Here is a 25496-nt window from a genome sequence, read left to right as displayed (position 1 = left end):
ATAATGTCACGCATGTTACGTTACATCTAAATTAAAAACGGTAAAAGAAGTTTCTGACTCCAGTCCGTTCTCCCCGTTCCTCCTCCGTCCTCATGGCGCTGGATGCTGCTGTCATAGCAACGCGTGACGTTTTTACGCTGCGACATGCTGCTGCCACGTCACCTTTGCGAGACTCGTGTTTGTTTTGCTCATGGTTTTGCTGGAATTTCCTCTCATTAATTGTGTTCAGTAACATTTGGCGAGTTGGTTAAATCATCGATATGCTTACGGTGGCGGATTACACGCAGTTCCCGCTGCAAATGTGGGGAAAGGTCCTCTCGAAGGTAAAGAAAGCGGTTGTTTTTATGGATGACAAGTGTGCAGAGACTCTCCATTGGAGCGGTGGAGCTGCTGCGTTATTCGAGGCTGGAGCAAAAAATGTGAAACAGTTCTCCAGTTTTGAGGCGTGCAGTGCTGATGAACCAAAGGCTGTATTTGTTGTTAGCACGTTGCTAAAGGGCAGAACAACTGACATAATAAAGGACATCATCTCTCTGAGCCACTTCCAATACTGTGTCGTGATCACTACTGTTGCCCACTCCGTGCACCTTGTCGCTAACAATGTCAGTGTGGAAATGGACGGGAATCCTGTATTTGAGCAGTTTGAGGAAAAGCTGTGCGAGTGGATGGGTAACATGAATTACACAGCTGAAGTCACGCACGTCCCTGTCGTCCTTGCCCCTGTGTCACAACAGCTAATCCTCTCGCCACAGTTTGCACAATTGTTCCCTCTCCTCTCACTTGACCTGGACACTCTCAACGCCAAACGCCCAGAGAAGAAGAGATTTGCGAGCCTTGGCGATGTAGACTTGAATTCTCTCCCGGCTGAACTGCAAATAGAAGTTAAACATTTGGCCTCGGCACTCAATTCAATGTTTGAAACTACGGGGACCAGAGAAGAGAGCTTTGCAGTAGGTCCTATGAGTCGCATCATTGCTGGAGAGCTGGCCAATCATCCACAAGCCAAGAACAGAAGGAAGACCGCTCAAAATAAAGCTTCAATTATTTTTATCGATAGGACTATGGACCTCACAGGTAACTTTAAAAAGCCATTTCAGTATTGTATTACTGTATTACATAATACACATGTACTTTGTGTAGTCATTGTTTTTCTCTTTACCGTTAGGAGCTGTTGGCCATCATGGAGACAATCTGGTGGAGAAGATTTTCACAGTGCTTCAGCCTTTATCTGGTCATGTGACAGACGTGCAGGTGGATATGTTGGAGCTCACGGCTCTGCAGCGCAGCCCCCTAACCCAGAACATCCTGGCGCCTGGCTGCTTAGCACAGTCTGAGTAAGTACATCACGTCTGGATGCATTGGCTTTGTTTTGTTTTTTCTTGGTCTTACCAGGATGTAGGTAGCGTCCATGTGACATCACAACAATCTAAAAATCTATACATTAAAATTGAAGTCTGCAGGGCTTGACATGAATACTCTCCAACCCGCAAAATGAGGGTAGTTTTCATCTGTGGTGGGTAAGGCCGTCTCTCTAACTAGCCACAGTGGCAGGTTAAACTGGTCCAATACATTTTTAGCGGTTACATATTCTCTGCTCGAGTTGAGATTGTTAGGTCCTCCGACCAGTCTATGGTCTGTCACGTGCAACAGCATTCTGTTTAAGGTCTGAGCAAGTTGCACTGCAATGTCATGGCTCACAGACTTTCTCTTCTCTCTTTCTTGTGACACAACTAAATACAGTGAGATGTGCAAAATGAGTGCAAAAAATCATAAAGAAAGAAAATTGCGCTGTTAATAAACGACCTCAAAGCAATGAGGAAAATAGAGATGCGGGATGAAGGGAAGGAGCGATGGGAGCAAGTGCATTGGACCACATTGAAGTAGGTTTCATGCTGGACCTTGGATAACATTTTGGTGTTGGTCTAAACTCTGTTGCTGGTCATGTAAATAGGCTAATGGGTTACATGAAGGTGGCACTTGCCAATAAACTTACTACACCTTACCTCGTTTTCACGTTTGAATACACATTTTAGTTTTGGCTAATGAAATCAGTTGGTGAAAACCACTAACGATGGTGGCTAGTGGATCAGTTCATGTCAATTCCTGGTGGTAACTACAGCAAATGACAAGGGAGAAGAGATTCTTATTTTTATAGCGCTTTTCAGTGGGAAAAGGCAATGGGATTTTCATTCACTCCATAGCTGGCGGTGGTAAGCTACGTGTGTAGTTTCCTCAGGGTAGACTGACAAGAGCTTGGCTGCAGACATCTGTGCGAATGGACGATCTGACCACCACCAACCACTCACTCACTCACTCACACTGGCTCCCTCTTATACTCAGGTGGTCTCCAATCCAGGTAGATTAGGCAAGGTTTAAGATTAATATCTCTGTAATTACTGGCCTTCAAAATCACAAATCATCACATTGAATAATCATTGCGGTGGCAATAGTCCAAAACATGGGTGTGATTTTGGTCGATCTAAAGAACATTCAGCCAAAAGAATGATATAGCAGATTTAGAGACCTCTTTCCTTGTTCAGGTTAAACATTTGTGGATTTTCTCTTTGGTGATTTATTTTAAAAACTCACCCCCATAGAGATGTTTTGGCTCTTATGTGCCTTTGCACATAATTATATGTTGGTTTAAATAACATTTGTTATATATATTATTATATATTTATTATATATTATATATTATTATATATTATATTCTGTGCTGGAATTTTTCTGCAAAAATATAGTTAAAGCTGATAAATAAAATGTTTTCATTGTAACTTAGACTACCTCTGCTTAGGCTGATGGCGATGTGGCTCAGTGCTGTTTGTTTTGATCAGGTGCATCTATCCTGTTGCTTCAGTGGAAGTTAGTACCCCTTGATGTCACATGTTCCACTCCTCCTTCCACTGTTTATGTGGTCACAGGAGGAAAGGCTTTGAGCGAGAAGAAGAGTTTTGTGGCTGGTGTTCTCCTTCTGCATGTTTAACCACTGTGACACTGTCAGTGTGTGGGAGGTGTGTTGTAATGGAAGTGTTTGGCTTCCGCAGGTCACTGCTGTTTAGACTTATGTGGTGCTGCTGACATGTGTGCAGCTGAAGGACAGGTTGAAGTGAACAAACCTTAAGATGGTCGTACGTATGTAACAACAAATAGTCCTAGGGACACACATAGGTATATTTTAATTTTGGTTCAGTTGAACATGTACCTGTCAGCCCACCACATTGATCATGAATTATAAATGCTATTCTCTATCTCAGCAAATCAGCAGATCACTACTTTTCTCCTTTGTAATTGGCAAATTTCCATGACTACTCTGTCTTTGCCACATTACAATTGCAGCTAAAAATATCTGCTAATATGTTTTTCATAAGTCCTGTCTGGGATCCCAGATTGAGATGTTTGTGCAGTGATTGTTCCCGTTGGCGGAGGAGGCAGGTGTGTAAGTGCTGCTCAGAGAGCAGGGGAACTCAGAGGTGGGTGTGTTTACAGACAGATAACAGGTCTGATGGAATCTTACAAAACAGCAGGAGGGGTAAAGTCATTTTCTGTCTCTTTGCACTTATGTAAGCACACTTTTTGGTGTGAAAAGTGCTTTATAGATGAAGTTATAATTGGACCGATTGATGTCCCAGTTTAGCCTCATCATGATGCAGGAGTGTGAAGTTCTGTTGAAACAGAGGAGTCTTTGATTTAATTGCTTGGAAGTGCACACCTCATCAAAGACTGTCTTATTTGTGAAATGCTCCGGGCTGAATTATGTTTACAGAAGTGCTTTTGTCTTATTCGAGTGAAATAATTTCCCCATGTGCAGTATACAGTAGTATCTAATAGGGATGCTAATAGGGATTTGAAGGTCACAGTTTAGATTTTTTTTTTGCTAACAAGCAAAAACAGTGCGCAATATTTAAGCGCTTAGCTCTTAGATCTTTGAAAAGGGAAACATCTGAAAATGCTATTCGCGGTGCATCTAAAATCTTTCATCAATTCATATAGAACATATTTACGTATTGAATTGAAGAGGGCATATTGAACAATTCAATTTAACAACGAGAATTGTTCAAACCCTAGTGTCTTCCATGTGTGGGAGAAAAAGTTAAAGAAAAGCCTCATGTGTCAAGCTCATTGTTCACCCCACTGCTGTGATTCCATGAGGAATCACCATATGCATTTTTAACTTACCCAGCCCACTTTTCCAACCTTTAAAAAAAGGAAAATAAGTTCAGCAAGCACCTTTAGAGTTCCTCATTGTATGCCCCATATTCTTTCCCATGTTTTGGTTCTTAGCAAAGGTTTTCAAAGGCAGTTGTTTCTATAATGGAAAACGTCTGGATGACAAATCTTTTGATTCTCTTTTCAAATGCACATCAACATTTATTTGGATTTGGATAATTGTGCAAAAATAACTGTATGGCTAATAAAAATCAAGCTGGATGTGCTTTTCTAATTTAAGAGGAAGTAAAACTAAGAGACTGTGACATTGTGAAGGTGTTGTATAATGTCCAGGAGATGAACCGTGCAGGGAACTGGGCTCTTGTGGCTCTAGTGGTTTGATTGTCTACGTAATCTGCCAAGTTTCTCGGATGTTTTAATACACCTATGATATTTTTAGCCTGAACCCACTGTGTGTTTTCATTGGGCATGTTGTGTCGTTCAGAGTGAACTTTAAATATTAGGTGTGGACCTAATTCCAACCTTTTTGTATGAAATTTCCCTCTGTAATTCTAGGATATTTTTACAGATTACTGTGTCTTAAACATTCTGTGGGTGGCTGTTGATTCTAGTTCTTAGGGCGAGACCCCACACTTACCTTACAATTACAGTATTATGTTTCTTAACATGATGGGAATTTCTGTAGAACTAGCTAACTGTGGTACTTAACCAACTGATAGAAAAATAAAAATGAGTTGTATTATATGTGTAAAATATGCCGCTGGTAATAAGTAAGAAGTAGAAACCAACCGCAGCCTAAAAGGGCTATTTGTTTTTTCTATTTGTTGTCTTTTTTTTTTTTTAAGTTGTAAAGTATCATATTAACACAGTGCTTTGTGTTATGTTGCTGTTTTATGAGATCTGCTGATTATTATGTTATTTGAGACCTAGTTGTCGGTTAAAATTTGCTTCCAGAGGCAATTTTGCCCATTCTTGCAATCTGTGTAGCCAGTATGCAGGAGTTTACCGTCTCTGGTCTCGGTTGAGTGAAAGTGGCAGAGTTGTTATGTGTGTCTTTTTGTGGTCAGGTGCCTTCCAGTTCACAGTAATTTGCTGTGCTTGGCTCGGGTGGCCCCTCCCCTTCTGATCCAGCGGTGGGACACATGAACCCCATTGGCAGAGGGCAGCGAGTTTCCCCCGCGTCTCAAACACCACACTGTGCGCAGCAGCAGTCATTTGGGCCGCGCCGGACCTTGATGTTGCGGTGGGAGTGAGTGCGTGTGGGCAGCAGAGTGCGCGGGTGGCCAAGGTGCTCCGGTCCTGACACAACCGCACCCTGCCATAAGAAAAACACAGTGAGGCTGCCGTCTCCCTCAAGTCCAACTTTCTACCACCACTGTGCAGCAAAAACACCTATTTCTGTCCCGCTGCATGGGAAAGTGTGCATGCGTCTAAAGTAAGTTGCACAAATTTGCAAATTTAGTTGTACTTTTTATCTACAATCCATCACAATATCAGCAGATTCAATACTGCAATGACTCGCAAATAACTAAGCATATTGCAATAACACAATAACCAGATCTTCCATTTACAGTTTTGTTCCGTACGCAGACAAAAATGTGTTTTGACCTAAAATATTAAATTAGTTCTTACCCTTAGTTCTTAGTCAAATTATTCAGCAGTGACATGTGTGTTATCGCCTAAACACAACAAATGAGCAGCAGTTATTATGCATTATCTTTCTTTATGTCAATGAAAACATTTATGTTTTGAGGGCCGGATTGAAGGGCTAGGCGGCCTTAGTTTGCCCATGTCTGATATAGAGCCTTCACGAACGTCTGATATAGAGTGACTCTTAACCTCTTAAAGGGACTATACACAGAGTTTAAAAATGTCAAAATCAAGTATTTTCCTTCCCCTACATGTTCCAACAATGTCCTAATGTGAAGAATGAGCCCAGACCTGTTCACCACAACTGCCTCTAAAATCCTGTCACTGTCACTTAAAAAGGTGTTAATTCGGGTCCGAATTGCTGTCATGCACGAGCATATATAGAAGGTGCAGTTACACGTATGACCTGAGGTGGCAGTAGTGAGTATAAAATGGCTACCTTGCATCTAGCCCCTTTAACCCCCACCTGAACCGACCGCATTTTCATCCAGTTTGTCATTACACTTTAAAAAAACAGCAACAAAAACAACACAAACATGAGATGAAAATGCAACAAAAAAGTAACTTGACTGACAACAAATGAGCAACAAAATGTGATGAAAACAACAAAAACAGCAGCAAAAACTGAGTAAAATGTGACCAAAAAAAGCCACCAAAGAGACAAAAATGTGACAAAAACGCGACGCTGCAGCAACACAAGGAAAAAGACTCGTTTAGATCATTTTTGTATCTTTCAAATGAGGCGTTGCACTGGCAAAGCTGGAGAAAATGCACTTGGTTAAGGCGGGTGTTAAGAGGTTAAACACAATATAAAAAGAGCAACCTCATTTGAAAGGTTTTCTTGCTTCATTTGGCCAGAGTGACGCCTTTGCAATATCATTTCTCCAGTAAATCTTCATGACCTTGTTCTTGTTTTGGCATATTCAATTATAGATTATCATTCGATCATTTGTGCTGGTGTTTGAGCTCTATGGGCATTGACACACAGAATAGCCGTGCGGAGCAATAATGACAGACAGCACAGAGAGTGAGCCCTGTCTTTAGCCACATCGTTTTCCAGTGGGTGATTCGAGGAGAGAGATTGTTTTGTCGTTCTATAGTTAGACAATCAAGAGCTGGAGTCAGTTTCATGTTATTATGAGCAGTGTGGGCACAGCTAAACGGAGATCGAGAGGGTTTGAAATAATTTATGCAGCTTACAGTGTACGTGTCTGTCGGGTATGGGCAGCTTGGGTTTCAGAATCTGTTTAACGTCAAAAGCCAAGATGCAATTAGTTCTCCATTGGACTGATTGTGGTAAGACACACCAGCATAATTTATAGTTATTGAAAGCATTATCCTAAAACAGGATGATGGTGTTACCCTATACATGTAATTATTTTTTCAAATAAATTATCATTGGTGTCTGGTCATGGTTAGCGCTGTCTGTTGCTTTTTTCCCCGATGCCTTTCAATCAGCTATTCATTGCATTGGACACATTTTCAGTGATGTTGTTGCACAGCTCAAATGTCAATAAGCCAAGGATGAAAAATCCATATTAACACATTGAGTGCAGCGCTGTTTTTGGGATTTAGCTGTAGAGTGCCAATAATCCAGACCATTTTTCATGATATTTGTAGCACCACAGCGTATTCTATGTCAGTGGATCTCAACCTGGGGGTCAGGAGACAAATCTGAGGGGTCGCTAGGTCATGTAGATTAAAAAAAAAAAAAAAAGGGTTATTATTTTATTATACCATATGTGCTATTTTACCAGAGTACCATTAGTTGTTCTAAATTTGATTCATTTTATTTAAGCCATTTGTTTTTTTCTTTGTTTTTTAAGAATGATATAGGCTAATGTTCCTGTTTTTCCCATGGTGTGACCCGGGCGGGGGTCACGATCCCAGTTAAATGTTATAATAGGGGTCGCGGCTCCAAAAGGTTGAGAACCAGTGTTCTATGTTATAGCTATGGACACATGCTATGGCTCGTTTGAAAGACGAGAATCTAAGCTCTCTGTAGGTGAAAACAGCTTAATTCACTCTCCTTTCTGATTTAACTCCTCTCTCCTCCTCTCTGGAGAGACACTAACATTATGAGAAGAGGCAAATGCCTAAATATATTAGTAATTTTCAAGGACAACATTGTTGACACGTTTTGCTCATTATCGCATGTGCATTTAAACAGCCTGTTTCTCACATTGAAGATGTTTCTCAGCTGTACTTGGACTGATTTTAACCATTTAAAAACTCAGAGAAACGTTAAAATCTCAACTGTTTCGAAGCCGCTCTGCTTTGTCAAACGCGCTCCAGTGAACGAGAGAGTGTTGGCTTTATAGCTGTTCGCTGTGCAACACCACGCCCCCTCGGACTAAAGAAAAAGACGAAAAGAAACGCAATAATATATATAAAATGTCCTGATCGTGACTTTGTACAAGTTTTGATCTTCATCTATTTTACTTCTGTTCATCACAGAGCTACCAAAATTACACATAAGGTGTATTAGAGTGTTTAGTTTCACAATAAAAAAAAATAAAAAAATCCCGTTTTTGTCACTCAATGTGTTAAAGATGCATTATGCAACTTTTTATGCAGAAAAATAAGTTGAAGAAGTTTTATTTGTGTGTATTTGACCTTGTAGTGACCCAGCGGCTGTATGAGTGGTCAGCATGTCGCCTTTATTTTCGATCACGGTGGTCTCCAGGATCTATTGTTTGGAAGGTTTTTTATGCTGACAGACCATCTCCCCAGAAAACCTACAAAACAATTGAACCTGGAGCCACTGGGTCACTACAAGGTCACTACAAAGTGTCAACTTTGTTTTTCTCGCATAAAAGTTGCATAATGCACCTTTTAAATTGTAATATTCTAATTTGCCTCTATCTTTTAATATTTTGTTACACATGTTTCTAAGCGCGAATATAAGATTATTCCTTGACATGTAAATGATTTTGACTTTTCATCTAAAAATGACTTTATCATGAATTAGATCATGCCTGTCCCTGAAGGTCAGCGCTTGTTTGGACTGTTTGCCGACGCACTCCCTGTCAGTCATCGGTGCGTGCGCGATGATAAAACAGTTTGGACACGTAATATCTTCAGTCTCCTCTGGTCCCTCTCTGACGTCGTGTCTCCTCCTCTGCTCCCTCTAATTCTGTTTTCTCCTCAATGTAGAAGCCTCCGGAAACCCACACTACATCCATCAACTAGATTACTTTCACCTGAACAACTTGTACTCTGTGTTCCCATCACGGCAGATAAAACCGGCTATTCTGTCTTACTGGCCGTCTTTTAGCTTTTGACGTTTCCAGAGATCGGACGACCAAAGTGTGTGTTTTTATTTACCACTATGATAAAACTCACCCGAAGATGGCAGTTCACTTCCTGCAGACCCGTTCCTTCAAAGAGCCCCCACTGTTGGCTTCCTTTTGAAATGGTAAACAATCCAAGACGCAGGAGGCGAGCGAGGATCCGGGGCCTTCCCTGTTGAGCTGCTGCCTTTTCGCATTTGGCTTTGAACATGTGTAGAAAGCTAATCCAAGTTTTTAAACTAATACCGGCGACACTCACAGCACTCATTGTTGTGTAAGTGAGAATTTGCCATTGATTTTTGCCATCTAATTGTTGAGATTGCAGTTTATGTTCTGAAATCAAGACTTCACAGCTTTTAAATATGTTCAGGAGGAGGCCAACTCACCTCATTGAGACAGGATTCTTTGTTATTTTGAAAGGATATTAAGCTGCCTACATAATTGCAAGCTTTGATTAGCTGCTTACGATAATCGAAATAGCAGTTAATTATGAAACCTGGTCGAAAAATAGATATAGTTCATGTGGATTTGAAACGCTTTGTCAACTGGATGTACTGTATCTTGCAGCTTTTGAACTTTTCTCCAAATTGGGGTTGTATTTTGTCTACTCGCCTTTCAGTAAATAATCCCTCCTCTCACTCCCTCTTCCTCTTCACTATCTCTCCTCCTCGTAAATCCAGTGGGACATCGGGCCGCGCTGCCCGGACACTCAAGGCCGGCACTGGTCCGAGTCCAATCCTGTCTCCTCTCTCGCGTGTTTACAGGAAGTCATGCGTGTTCTTTACTTTATCAAACGCACTTCATAAATTAGCTCAGTGAGGAATAGGGCTGACCTTGCACAACTGTGAGACTGTTACATGTTGAGCCATTAAAACACAAGATTTATCCCTTGTGATAGCAAATGGATTATCACCCAATTGTGCATTCTGTTAAGTGGCTTTGGCTTTTGTCATGAGAGATCAGCTGCACTGCAGGTTGTGAGACTCTATTTGTCAGTTACACTCTTTACCACCTTATATTATACACTGTCTGCCCACAGAAAGTCACCACAAAGAGGTCACATGCTCTCGTTGGTGCACGTTCAGCTTTGATTACAGTATGCATTCACTCTATGTTTCAATGAGCTTCCACAGTGTCAAAAGATCTCGTGTTGATGATGGGAGATTGTAACCACTGCACAAAGTCCTCTCCAGCACGTCCCCAAGATTCTCAATCTGGACATTCCATGTGTGAAAATGATGTCTCAAGCTCCTGAACCACTCTTTCACAATGTGAGCCTGATAAATCCTGGCATTGTCATCTTGGAATATGTCCGTGCCAACCATTGATGGAATAACCTGGTCGATCACGATGTTCAGGTTCAGATGATCTTATTCTTTGGACAGTGGGCGCATATCTGACCAGCTGCTGCAACCCCAGATCAAAACAGTTTGTTAAATCCTGGTGGCCATCTGTTATTTATCTCAGGCATTGTTCATTTTTAATATTTATGATATAGAAATTCTCACACAAAGTATCACCTAAGCAAGTACATGGCACCAGATCATAAATAAGGTAAACATCGTCTAAAACCCTTTAAAAAAAAGTTGACGATCATAAAAAATAGGCCCTGCTCTGTACGCGACTTGAACCCAGGACCTTCCTGCTGTGAGGCAAGAGCACTAACCACTTAGCAACCGTTTTAACCAAGCATCCGTTTTGTGCACAATATATTTAATAAGTTGGAACAGCACTGCACTGTGACACATTTGACCACTTTGAGTTTGAGTGTTTCATACAGCCTTGTAATGACCTTTCATAGTCAGCATAGGAAAAATGTGGAAAAGGAGGCAGACCAAATGGCTTTTTTTTATTGTGGTTAAATTAGCCTTCCATAAAAACGGCTAACCCTTTCAAGACCTCGTTCCTTTTCATTACAGCCTCCATCATTTGTACTATTATTTCGATGACTCAGGCCTGAATCATGTCACGTATACTGTTGTGGGGCATTCTTACTAATATGGGCAGCGGGGAGTCAGAATTAGAAAATAAACAGTTTGATAAGTGCTCGTGTTCAATACGTGTCCAAGCCGGGGGTACTGGGGGCCCGGGACGGTGGATAAATGAGAGAAATCCTGAGTCAGACCTGTTGAAATCATTCCTCTGCACTGCCTCACTCTCTTCCAGGAACATGCCCCCTCCTCACCGCACACCCACTAATGACTTGGCAAAGGGCGGCCCATATGTGTTCACTTTTAACTACACGCAAGATGTTGTACTAATGTGTACCACTATTAAAATATATTTAGGCATTTTTATTACTACAAATACTACAAGCACAAGGGTTGTTTTAGTCTTAGGGGAAAATGTGCTTTCTTTTGTCAGGTATGTTTACTAGACCAAATCATGAACTATTGTACTTTCAATGTAGAGGTAGGAGTGCAAGTGGAGTATTATTGCAAGAAGAGTAGTATTGGTTGCAGTAGTTAGCATGTGTTATTGATTCATTCAATGTTCTTTTAATAGCTATACAAAAACTGAAACTAAATTCTTGTTTGATATGTTTATTGTATTTTGTTGATAGGGCTAGAAGCTTCACGAGACAGGATATAATAAAAACATTTTTGAGTACAAAAATATCAATGTAAAGTTTACTAAATTAATCTTAGATTTATTCAACTAATTTGCATTAAAGTTTCATAGACTGACGCTAGACTTAGGAGTTTAACAATGTTAAAACTGAGAATTTTCCTCCCCCTACATGTTCTAGTAATGTCCTAATGTTTTTAATGAGCTCAGACCTGTTCATCACAACTGCCCCTAAAATCCTGCCCTGTCACTTAAAAAGTTGTTTCTTCGGATCCGAAGTGTCGTCATGCACGAGTTTAACAGAGACTGCAATTACGCGTAAGACCTGAGGTGGCAGTAGCGAGTATAAAATGACCAACTTGCATTTGGCGTCTTTAACCTTAAACAACACTTGCCTGGATCCTATAGCCCAACGTACTGCCTCATTTGAAAGCTAAGACCGACACAACTGATCTCAATTCTTTTGTCGCGTTGTCTCTGCGTTTTTGTCACATTGTGTCGTGTTTTTGTTGCATTTTTCATCGTTGTTTTTCCTTGCTTTTTTGAAGCATTCATGTCGTGTTTTCGACACTTTTTATTTGTGATACTGTCGCTTTTACGGCACTTTTTTGCTGCTTCTTTTGTATTTTCATCCTCTTTTGACGCTTTTGTCAAAAGGTCTTTAGACTTGGGTAAAGCCAAACTGGAGAAAATGTGCTCGGTGCAGATGGGGGTTAAGAGGTTAAACTAAAAAGAACTGTTTGACTAAATGTTGGACCAAAACTAAATAACATTTTTGTTAAAAGCTAAATTGAATTATGTCGTCCAAACTAACACTGCTCCATAATTACTTAAATACTTGTTGACTACTTTTACTTGAGTACAGATTTTGATTACTACCTTCGCCTCTGCTCCTCTCTCAACACCCTCTTAGCCTGCCCATGTTAACCACACGGGGCATTGACTGTCAAGTGTTACAGTGCCCCCTGGAGGTTTTGTGCAGGCCTGTTGCACAGATGTCCAAGCAAATCCCTGCCCCCTACTTTGAGAGTTCAACTGTTACTCATCAACGCTGCTTATGGGGCCTGTCTCACACCCCTCACCCCAGTGGCCAGCGCGGGACCCCGGCGTCTGCCTCTGACCAAACGACCCGTGGAGGAGAGTGTCAGGGGAGCGGGACGGGCCAAAAGCCAAATGAGAACCATATTTCATCCACACTCTATCTCTTTAGAAAACACACAGATGTACCAGCGGCATTGGTAAATACGTCACATGTAAACTGCACACATGTGGCCCGGGACACTCACACTATTGGCATTTCAGCTATTGGAGCAATGTGAAGTGGAGCTGTTGAGTTGTTGTAGGTGGTTTCCGTTAGCGTTACGAGAAATGTTAACTACAATTGATAGTATTACACAACACAGCTCTCTTTTTCTTACTGTGGAAAAACGTGTTCATTAATAAAGTCGCTGCTTCCAAAAGTGCATGGTAGCTGTAGTGGTTCTCGCAGTGACCTTTTCCCCTCAGCAGTTAATTAATTGTCAGCAGTCTCTCTGTCAGGACAAGTAGCCAGGAGCAATGACCCATAGAGTGTATTTGTCAGTAACACAACTCAAGAACTCAATGACTCTTGTGGGTCCACTGTATCTACAACAACAACAACAATGATATAGTGTAACAAAGCTCTTTGTTGGCTATCGAAGAAAAATTGGACACAAGTGAAACACTGCTGCAATTCTTATTTTTTTAGCGCAGTATAAACCCTGCTGGTGGCATGGTGGCTCAGCGGTTCCTCTGGGTACTCCGGTTTCCCACAAAAACATGTACAATAGACCAGAATGAATGAGAGTCTGAGTGAGTGGTTGGTGGTGGTTGGAGGGGCCGACGGCGCAGATTTGCGGCCTCGCTTCCGTCAATCTACCCCATTGGGCGGCTGTGGCTACAAAACATTATATTACAGTATATGCCATGCCAGACCAAAGCACAAATGGAACACAGTTAATACTTTCCATGTGTTTTTCATCTCAATTAAAGGCCCTGTACCTGATTTTTTACTTTACAGACAACAAAAGGGGATTGAGTAAAGTTGAAACTGTTCTAATTTTGATCCAAAAATTATTCATAGGGTGAGTTATAAACTATGAAGGGGGAAACTGCAGATTCTCTGTCACAGCAACATGCCTGCCATTTCTGTCGCTAAAAATTCTATGCAATAATTTTTCACAAATGTCTGAGAGAAAATATGAGAGAAAAGTTTCATTTAGTTCCTCGAGTAGAAAAAAATAATGTGTGTAGTGACTTTAAGTAGAACATTTTGTCAAATAAATACTGTTTATGTGATTTGTTTCTCAGTCTCTCCAGTTTTTGGCCTTGTCCTCTCTCTGAGTGTAGAGCGTGTAGATGGACTGTCTTAATGAGTAGTATTTAGACAAAGAAGTCGAGTTCATCTATGTGGAATGACGGTCATAAAGTGATTGTGTTTTGTATGTTTGTAGTTTGTTTCGCAGTCTTAAGTGTTCTTGGCTTGTTCTCCGTCTTTGTGTCTGGCTGCAGTGCAAAGATGGCGGGGTGGGCGTCCCTGTGTGCGCCCCTCTCCTCCCTGTCCAGCGCGGGCCCGAGGTCTGGAACACATTACATCTGATATTAAACACATGGCAGCAGTTAGAAAGGAGAAAAGGCGAGAGAAGAAAAAAACCTTTTTTTTTTTTGAAAAACTAAAGAAAACAGAGTGGATTTGTCAGCAAGCCCCCTCCCGCCCCGTCCTTAGCCCCGATTCCGCTTTTGTGCCTTTGTCTCTCTGGTTTCAGAGTTTGGAAGTCGAACGTGCATTTAAATACATCAAGAAGGTTTGCTTTTTTGTGGAAAAGTGAAAGAAATTTGAGACAACCATACAAGATGTATAAAATATATGAACGCAATGACTTCATCTGTGCAGCCCATTTTATAAAGCCAAGGCACTCTGATTTGTAGTAAGTAGAAGCTGTAGTAGTAGTTATGCGTAATAGCTGTTTGTAATAATAATAAAAAAATAAAATAAGTCATCAATTATGGATTTGTTTGGTACTATCTGTGAAACTTTTTTTGTTTGTAACCTGGCCCGAGTAACCCTTTTGGATTGTCAGCCGCAAAGACTTTGAGCTGTTTTCTTCTTGTACCAGATAGTGGTTTCCCACGTGAGATGAGGATCAGTGCGTTTCATAAAGCAGCGGTAATGAGACCAGGGACTGAGCTGGGACAGAGATGGTATCGTGAGGACTGCATGTCTCTAGACTCACTTCTCACTGATGTACGGAGGAATCACTCCAGAGGAATGTTGGCACTGTTTTTCGGTGGATTGAGAACACATACCGAAAGCTCCTTGCACTAATTTCTTCTTTTTCCTGTGAGGATCCCATCGGGGAGGCTCTTTTCCCTGGTTTAGGAGGCTTTGTCACTTTAAGAGGCTGTTAATCATGTTTATGTTGCGGCAACCGGATGCCCTTCTTGACATTCTCTACTTTTGTCCGGGCTTGGGATAGATTGCGCAACACTAATGCTTGTGGCTTCATATATTATGACAGAACACCGAACAATCTAATAGACAGTAGACTTATCCTCAAGCGAGATTGTCCTGGCAACACCAACCTCTAGGGCTGTCACAATAATTACTATATCGACTTAGTTGACGGGCCTACCAAGCTCCAGATCTTGAGATGGGTCCAGACCAATGCATTTTGTCACATTGACTGTTGGGTCAAATGTCAAATGCACAGGACAAACTGAAATATTACTTTTTACTGTGCCGATAATATGAAATAGATGCAAGTTAGAGCCGTCCAATATGACTGTATACGTATTAGCATCCGTCAAATTCCTTGCTGATTTGTTGTTTCATGTGAGAGTCCCATAACTGCTACTATAGGTCGGCTGCAACAAACTAGACACATTTGTTTTACCAGTCCGTGCAGAGAAAGGCGCTCAAACCCAAGCTGGACTTCTGGATTGATGTTCCACCGTGACCAATGTAGCTCATTCTTCTACCCATCAGGTCATCGGCAGCGAGGACCTTGTGGGAGGCCATGTTGACCAGTAAGCAGAAGGAAGCCGTGCTGGAGGTGCGGAGACAGCTCGTGGAGGCAGCCGGGAAAGAGAAGCTCTCGATCAAGATGAGTATGGGTAAGAAGTCAGCTTAAACCATTGCCTAATTCAATGTCAGTTATGATCAAGTTTAAGGGTGAAGCCCATTCCATTGTTGACATGGAGAGAGGAGGGACAATATGGCAACCTGCATCCTGTACACCTGCCTGTAAACGGAGGTAGTGCAAGCTCGACATTTGCATAGATGTGTGCAGCCACACTCTACCAGTCTCAAGCTGATCTGTGGCTACATACAGTGCATACCACCCAGTACGGAGTGAAAAAAAAATACCCTTAACTTGTGTGAAGCGTTGTGTGTTACGTGAAAATCGCCATACAAATAGGATTCCCTTCCTTTCCCTATTGACTTGGCACATGCAGTATTTTACACAGGTGCCTTTCCGCCTCAGACTTGGCTGGATCTGTGAAGCCATACAATACATATTAAGAAATATATGGAATGTGTGAGTCTAGTCTATAGTTTTAATAAAGCAGAGGGAAATGAGAGGAAATTAAAGAGTACTGGGAATATTAACCCCATTTGCAAAAGATTTCCTCTGGAGCAAGCTCATGAAATGTCTCCCTTTGCTGGTAACTCTCTCAAGGCACTAAGGACACCGGACAAGGAAATTATTCTGTACATGTTTTGCCAATATAGTCCAGTCACAATGCAGGTAGCGCTTGTCAGGTATGAAGATATGAAGCATTTGGTCAGTAGGGCTGCACAGTTTTGGAAAATATCTAGTTGTGATTTTATTTTTTGGTTCAACGTTCTGTTCCTCTCTGTGCACTTTTAATTGAGTCCATCATGAACAGAAAAGGCTTAAATATGAACAGTTTGTCCAAAAACAAAAACGACATGCATTTTCAGGACATATTTGTAGAGGTCTAAACTACAGTATTTGCATGATGAGCCCCAGAAGAGACAAAGTATTGTGCAACCACTTTCTTCGCATTAGCATCAGATGAAAGTCTGGTACTGTATACTGAACCCATACTGCACTGTTTAAAATAGGAGTATAGGAGTGGATCCACAGCGCCCCCTATTGAGCCCCTCACTGCCTGCCCAGCCATATATTTGCCCATGTGGCCACATAGAAAATGTAAACCACATGTTGGCTGTATGACACACACGCACTCAAGCACATACACTACACACTTATTTTTGCAAAACTTTTGTTGTTTGTAAATGGTGCAAAAGACGACCAAAGATAGAGATAAAAGTGAGTGGAAAAATAAAACGGTTACATGCACAATACAATACCCTTATGTGCCTTAATACTTCATAGTTATAGAGGTACTAAACATAGCTAATGTACAGGTTAGCGTCTGGCCAGAGGGGTTTTTTAATAGGAGGGGCGACTGTGGTCCCTTAGTGCCTATAATCTATGAGGTAAAGAAGGTCCTGTCTTTGGTAACGAGCAGGTTGTAATATGTTGGAGGTCACACTGGAGCTGCCAAAGGCTTATGTATGCAGCGGTTTGTTTTTATACTTTTAACTAAACACTGCTCATGCTAATTTAGACAAAACAAGAGGAAGAGTGGGGGAATATATATCACAGGTGACAGCAAATGTAATAAGCATAGCTGTAGTGCAGCTCCACTATTCGTGTTACATACTAATGTGGGTTTACACCCGGCGTGATGCATGAATAAAACACTTTCCACGTCTTTCAGGGGAATCGTCATAATGAAAACTTGCTGCTGAACACCTCCAACATCAGGCGTAATTGCCTCTGACTATGAAATAATATTTCAATCATGGCACATAATTTGACTCTCCAGATTTGCAAAGTTGTGTAACCTTAAGGTTAGAACGCAGAACAATCCATGTTATAATGCTACGTGTCCAGAAGAGCTAAACTAAGAGCATAAACATGTCAATGATACGTGATCCTAATGATCCACTACGCACTGACAATGCTATTTTTATACTTGGTTATTAAAATAATGACAATCTAATAATAGTGTATTTAATTAGATTGTCTAATGCTCTTGAGTGATGTCACACATCACTAAGTTAGCAGTTCTGAGAAGAGATGAGCCATCTCACACTAAAAACACCTACTATATACTATTTCACCCACAAAAAAGTGATAATGCTTGATTTGTATTAAATTTAATGCAATTTAAAGATAATTATTCAGTTTTGCTAAGTTAAAGGTAAAGACAGTGGAAATTACAGTGTCCACTTCCGTCTTTTGTTCTTTTTGTGTTAATATTTTCACAAATGTTGTATGGTATGATTGTGATACAAAGAAAACATGAATTTACTTCCTGAGCGCTTAGCAGAGATGCCTAATGTGTCCTCTCTGGGCCATTGTGAAAAATAACCAGGAAATGAGCAAAACTAATGGCTCCCCTCGCTATCTTTTCATGAGGCTTTAGCTGCGTGTTTTACCTGGATTTATTTGTTATTTCAAAAGAAATATCAACTTTGGAGAACAAAGTTTTGACAGATGTGTTTCATTTTCTGGACTGCTCTGCGAACCTTGACAACGTACCTTTAAAACTGTAACTATAAATAAAGAAGTCTGCAAAGTCGGAGACAGTAACGTTTATAAAAGTTGATTCCGACTGACAGCCTGTTGACTTTGTGTTTTCGCTGCAGAGGGGAGAACAGGAGAGGAGCGGGAAGAGAGTGGGCACTGCACACTGAGGCTTTATACCGCACACTGGCACCAAACCATGAACCTCCAGGACCCCCTCAATTTCACAAAATGTGCCCCCCACACAAAGCTCTCAACCCTGCCCCCTTCAACCAGCAGCACAGCCCCCTTTTCCCCCTTTGTCATAAAACTCTAAACCCTTAAAAATGAAGAATAAAAGCATCAATGTATCCTGGACAATAACTGTGAGAGGAGCTGGTAAATACAAATAACCTTCAACTTAATTCAGATTTGTTCTTCTTTCGACCTTATTTTTATGTACTGCTTATCTATGTCTTACTTTGGGCATAGGCTACCCAGTTTTTCTACTAAAGTTGGTACTTCAAAAGCCCAGTATTTTCTCTCACGGTCCCTTAGCGTCCAAAGTTTGCAACCACTGGTATCTCTCTATTGCAGATGAATTCTCACATTCACTTTGACCTGGTCTGGCCACATTTCATCTCAACGGGATAAGATCATCGAGAGCTAAAGTTTGAGAGCGAAGCAAAATAATCCATTTCTCAGAGCTGCCAGGTTTCCCAAAGTACAATAGATGATGAAATCCCCCCGCTCTGTGTGGAAGTGTGTGGATGTCTCTGCGGTTTCGTGTTTGTGCGAGGTATTTTCTTTGCTCATTGCAGGGAATTAGTGACACGGCTTTGGTTTCATTATTCATCATATCCAAACATATAGTGTAAGGTAACGTGGGTCATGCAGTGTATGTATATTTATGGTTCAGCAGTGTGAATTCAAGAGCGAAGACAAGAGCGCTGAGGTATAGCTGTTTATTAAATAGCATTAAAATATTATGTAGATGAACCAAATGGGAATCAAATAGGTCAGATTAGTAGTGTATGCCAGCCCCGGGAATAAAATGCTTGCAAGTATAATGAATGAAAATCTTGAGAGCTAGCTCGATGTGGATTTACCTTTTTAAATCAATATTTCTATTTTTGCTTTGTTGATGCTCAGAATGTTTCTGTTCTTTCTTTTCTCACAAACGTTTTTTCATTGGTCTCTTTATTGGAGAATAATGATGCCAAAGTGCTGCAAAGCGCCCTAGAGCATCAGGTTCTTCAAACTCTACCTATAATACAACAGTGAACTCTGGGAAGAATAAACAGCCGATTGCGGTCATTGCTTTGGCCTGTCCAATTAGAGCATTTGATCGTATTCATCAATTCAAGTATTCATTTATTGCATCCGATTTGCATCTGTATAATAATCTCCCACTGAATCTATTCATATCTGCAATGCCACAACATTTGCATATCCAATATTATTTGGCATGCTACAGCACTTTCCTTCTCTTTGTCCAAAACACGTCTAATGCATATCAATGCATTTTTGTCACCATCCAATATTCCACTCATATTTTAGCATAACTATTCTTTGATTGCAAACCATCTGTTGCCTCTGCTTTATGGTGCTTGCTTCCCAAATAGGACCTCCCAAGTATTTCCATTCTGGTACTGCGTCACAGGGACATAAGCGCCAATCCTGTGGGTGCTGCGGGGATCGAGCATCCACCCAAATCTTTGGGCACCCAGGTGAATTTGCCCTGATAATAAAATGATTCAATAGATATAACCTGTAAATAAGGAGAGCTGTCTTTCTTTTCATCTCTTCTCACATGGGGGTCAGTCCATTACATGTAATACCATTGGAGTTCCGCTCATTTAGCTCCTTAAGGAGAACACCCGACTTATAAGCAGGAGTTTGTGAGATTGAGCCTGACGCTTGTCTATTTATTTTTTTGGTGGCTCGGTTCCCACTGAGGTAATCATAAATCGGCGCACAAGAATGCAACATTAATCGCTATTGGATTGAGGTTGCATTTTCAATGGCCTTAATTAGCTTATGCTCTTAACACTGCCAAAACTTTCAAAATATATTTTACTTTTAAAGGACATTGAGTCAACGTTTTGGTGCTATGGCCTTCATCAGGCAAATTAGCGCTGAAACGTTGACTTTAAAGGGGCGAGATGCAAGTTAGTCATTTTATGCTCACTTCTGCCACCTCAGGTCTTATGCGTAACTGCAGCTTCTATATTAAGCTCGTGCATGACGGCACTTCGGACCCGAATTAAAACCTTTTTGAGTGACTACATATTAGGACATGGCTGGAACTCTTCATAGTCCCTTTTATGTCTTAAAATAAAATATATTTTTGCAAGTTTTGGCAGTGTGCGGGATATTTGCTGATCGATAACATGGGTTGCTCCCTCGTCTCCTACGCACCTGCCCTATTTGACGTGCAAAGTCCTCTTCTCTGTTTTGTGGTCTGACTATGTAAAAACAAAAGCTACATTTCTACTTTAGATCTCCAAAAAAGATGTTTTGAATGGTATTCCTGTATTTGTTTATCAGTTCTCAGGGTCAAACTTTGCTCAATACTGTATGCAAGGGCTCAAAATGTCAGTGCCCCTGGACGTGTTTAAAAGTGCACTGTGAACAAAATCGTTCAGCCCTGGTGCATTATTAAAAATGTAAATTCCTGTGTGAGATTGTCCAGCTGCTCCTTCGGGCCACATCTCCAGTCCGCGCTGACATACTACATCTCTTGGCCTCAGAGTAACCCGGTGCGCCTCGAAACGCACGTCTTCTTCCAGTAAGGACTAAATCACGGCTGGCCCCATAACCTCTCCGCATTGTTCCGTACTTTGATCCTGCCTCGGGCTCAGTCGCCACTTCAGAACATGAGGCTAAAATGGGCAAACGGTTTATAGCGCAAGACGGAAAATGTGATTTGTTTTTATGGATGTTGGTGCAATAAAGGCACTTACAAGGTTAAATTGCCCAAGAGAGATTCAGGTGGACTTAGACTTTCAATCATATGGGGCAATTCCACAAAGTGTCAGTGAGGGCTGGGTGTATTTTGGAAGCTTTAGGTAAAAGGTGTAAATAAAACTCTACAACAGAAATGTGTATAGCTAAGATTGAATGTGATGTCGCAAATACTTCTCAATACGTCAGCTTTAGCAAAACAGGCTGCTCTTACTGTTTGTTATGCTCATGTTGCACAAGCAAGTCCATATTAGCCAGTCCTGTCACCTAAAAACGTCTCACTTACCAGTTTTACTTCACTCCTGTGTCAAAACAAATGGGAAAGGCCACAACTTCGGGAACACCTCTCAACACTGTGATTGATGAAGAGTAATGGTAAAGGCCATTACAGCGCAGTCTTATTTATTAGAGGCTTAAAATGTGAGGGTTTCCATTGGCAAGCGCAAAGGGTTCAAACTCATATCTCAGCAGACAGCACCTCTCCCTCACGTACATACATCCCGCATCTGGCAACAAGATGGCTCAAAATCACACAAATGTAGACGCAGAGAAATTTAGCGACAGATAAGGCCCAAGACTCGGCCAATGCCTGATGGTGTAATGGGGAACAGACTTCTCTGAGGTTTTCTGTCTTTTTCGCCGTTCGCTATTGATTTCTTCACTCTTGTCCTGGCTGTGCAGTGAAGTCAAATACCTCTGGACCACAGTGCGCCCTTTCTCACCCAATTTGAGTCTGATAGCGTTTTGTGTTTCATTCCTTTGAAACTGTATGACCGTGTAGAAACCCTTTGCTTTTATTTATTCAGGTTTTTTTTACATTGTTATACAGATGATGACTCAAAAGTGAAATTTAAACCTTGAAAAGCTGTCGACTCTTGCTCCTAAAGTATTTTTCTCACTCTCCTTCGTCCTCTTTGCTGTGAAGTTGGACGCCTTTGTGTTTGCCAATGCACCAAGAAGATTGTTATGGTTCTTATACTTCTTAAGTCTGGTACTGGAAATGTAAATTTGCCATTACTACATATCTATCACTTCTATTTTGCTTTATGACCGATTGCTATTTGTAGAGGCCGTGTGGCCTTGTGCCACACAAACCACTAGGATGCAAAGTTTTGAAGGCTCTCAGACGCGTGATCCAATCAAAAAGGGAGCACAGTAATCTTGCAATATGTTCCTTTATTTACTTGAGCTCAGCACGCTCAAAAGACTGTTCCTCCTCACTTTGCAACACCTGGCACCACTAATTACCAGGCTTAAATAGGGCCAGGGCAAGAAGCATGAGGAGGAATCAGCCACAGTGACTCCTAGAGGTCAGGCAGGCATTCTGGCCACTACACACCGGCCCCTTAATTGTCTCTGCTCAGCCAGAACAATTACAAACATCAACAATAAATCATACAGAAAACATTTCCCTTTTTTTTTTTTCCAGCAATCTACAAAAACATTTGCAAACATTTTAGATCTTCTGACCAGTGTTAGCAATGCACATTTCAGTCACTTATAGATGCATAGATACAAATATTCAGAAAGATAACATTATGCTTTCCACCGTTTCCTCTTGAAAGCCTTTGGTCGTTTTAAACAGAAAAGGCCTTCCACTTGGTCCAGACCTTGCAATGACCAAAAAACATCATCCAAGTCAGAAAACAACTCATAAGCAGCTCTCATCATGTCCATGTACAATAGTCCTCCATCAGCCATTGCCAATCTCTTCCTATTCCCTCTGTCCACAAAACCTAACACAGGGAGACCTATCCTTCCCTGCTCTTTCCCCAGAGGGCCTCCTAAACCCTTTTCCAATAGGGTATTAACAGCATTTGGCCCTATGCCTGCACTGTTGACCACATCTGGGGAATCCAACAAATCAGAGGGTTCAACTTCACTGGAGATTGAGGTGGTTATTTGTTCCTCTTGACATGGAGAAGTTACATGAGATGTCTGATCAGATGTAATGGATGTGTGTAGAATTGTCTCTGCAACAGTCGAGGGGTCACATGTCCCGGCCCCTGTATCTTCACATACCAGAGGGGATGACTGTTTTGTAGCAACTGCATGTTGATCAGGTAGCTCCACAGTTGGTTTCTTCAGTTCCTTTAAACCGGGCGTGGGCCTCTTACTCTTTTTTGTAGCATTTAGTAAGGCAAATTTAGCATCTGCAATTTTTATTTCAAGATCCAGTTGTTCCTTTCTTCTTCTGATGTTTGCCAGTCGTTCTTCCAATGCATATTTCTCTTCAAACACAGCCCTTCGGACGAAAAGCGCTGCTATTTCACTTTCAACTTGTATATGCTGTAAACTTTGTCTTTGCAAGAGTTCCATTGAAAGTTCAACAGCTTTAACATGAACACATTTGCAGTTTCTTGCATTTAACCGTGCAATCAGTGTCCAGATCCAGCGGTGAATGACTCAAAATGGTAATCTTCGTTCCAACCTTCTGCACTGCTTGTCCACAGCACCAACTCGAAAGATTCCACGCCACAAGTGGTCCAAATACTGCCTGTAGCAACCCACACGGCTGTGTCGAACAGCTCCAGCTCTCCACCTTGTCGTCTGTTGTAACCAAACGAGGAGTCTTTTGACTAATGTAGAGGCCGTGTGGCCTTGTGCCACACAAACCACTAGGATGCAAAGTTTTGAAGGCTCTCAGACGCGTGATCCAATCAAAAAGGGAGCGCAGTAATCTTGCAATATGTTCCTTTATTTACTTGAGCTCAGCACGCTCAAAAGACTGTTCCTCCTCACTTTGCAACACCTGGCACCACTAATTACCAGGCTTAAATAGGGCCAGGGCAAGAAGCATGAGGAGGAATCAGCCACAGTGACTCCTAGAGGTCAGGCAGGCATTCTGGCCGCTACACTATTGTTTACTTTAGAGATGCACCGATCCAGCTTTTTTGCTACCGATACTGATACTGGTGTTTGAGTATCTGCCGATATCAGATATTTACCGATACCAAGAGACTTTCTTAAAAGTGGCTTTCTCTGTGTGAAAAATTTAACGGAATAGTTCACCGATTTTCCATACTGAGATATGTTCTTACCTGAGCTTAGACGAGTTGATGCGTACCTGTCTGGTCTGTGTGCGTGTCCGTGGAAGAGTGTGGTCGCTTCCAACTTCACCCCTGTTTGGAGCTATTAGGAATACATTATACATACAATATCTTTGGTCTTTTTGCATGACTGAGGGCACGCACAAAGACCAGACAGGTACGCATCAACTCGTCTTAGCTCAGGTAACAACATGTCTCAGTATGTAAAAATGGTGAACTATTCCTTTAATTGACTATTTTCCCCATTTTAAGATCAGTAAAGTCATATTTTATTGTCATGTTACAGATCAATTATCAATTATATCTATTGATAAACTCTTGGATTAGAGTTTATCAACAACAAGGGTGACTTTTCACATTAAATATCCTTGTCTATATGACAGGCTTTAGGTCACATTAATATAAACAACTCACATTAAGTGATCTGATCATTACAAATATGTTAGATCAGTTATTTCTTAAACTAAAATACAAACACTACGGGTTCAGCTTTGGCCGATTTTATTTGGCTACTTTAGGTATTTCTATAATAGTTTTTGACCCAGCCTTGATTAGCTTTCGCTAGCATGTTTTGTTTGTATACTTTATTGTCCCCGTAGGGAAATTCGTCCTCTGCATTCAACCCATCCCGCAACCCGTAAGGAGCAGTGGTCGACGGCAGTGCCGCGCCCGGGGACCCATCTCCATGATGTGGAGCCAGGCTGATGGTCAGAATCACCTGGCTGGAGGATTCACCTATTGCACATGTTTTTAGTGGTAGGGAAACCGGAGTACCCGGAGGAAACCTACGCAGACACGGGGAGAACATGCAAACTCCACACAGAAAGGCCCCGTCCTTGGTGGGAGTCGATTCCAGGACCTTCTAGCTGTGAAGCGGAGGCGCTAACCGCTGCGCTACCGCTGCGCTACCGCTGCGCTATCCGATATCAATTAGGTGCATCCCTAGTTTACTTCCACAGTTTCCACCAGCACAGTGAAGGGTACATAGAAGATATGTGCAGCCGGTGTGCATCGCAGTCTGCTTAAGGTTTGCTCAGTTTGCGTGTGTGTTGTTGTTTTTTGGCAAGCCATTGGACTATTCTTTAGTTCTCACAGTAGATGGGTTTCAGTTACACGTTTCATTTAATCACATTAATAATAATCATAAAAAATAATAGTACAACAAACTTTTATGGCCACTCAAAGCCTATTAACATTCATTTCTGCTCTCTTGCATATGCTCTTACCAGGCTCTAAAG

General features: G+C 41.4%; 2 protein-coding genes across 2 annotated transcripts in view; one reads left to right on the top strand and one right to left on the bottom strand.

Moving 5' to 3' along the window:
- The window catches only part of pdgfra (platelet-derived growth factor receptor, alpha polypeptide), a 424693-nt gene that overhangs the window by 215753 nt on the left and 183444 nt on the right, over positions 1-25496 (bottom strand). The window lies entirely within an intron of this gene.
- The window catches only part of scfd2 (sec1 family domain containing 2), a 168596-nt gene continuing 143263 nt past the window's right edge, over positions 164-25496 (top strand). Inside the window, exons 1-3 of the mRNA XM_079574915.1 lie at positions 164-1074; positions 1166-1334; positions 15685-15812. Of these exons, the coding sequence (XP_079431041.1) occupies positions 261-1074; positions 1166-1334; positions 15685-15812 (1111 nt within the window). The 5' untranslated portion in view covers positions 164-260. The remainder of the gene's footprint in view (positions 1075-1165; positions 1335-15684; positions 15813-25496) is intronic.

Source organism: Gobius niger (assembly GCF_951799975.1).
Source record: "Gobius niger genome assembly, chromosome: 17".
Classification (NCBI taxonomy): Eukaryota; Metazoa; Chordata; class Actinopteri; order Gobiiformes; family Gobiidae; genus Gobius; species Gobius niger.
Note: the sequence above shows the minus strand (reverse complement) of the source record. Positions and strands in the feature narration are given on the sequence as shown.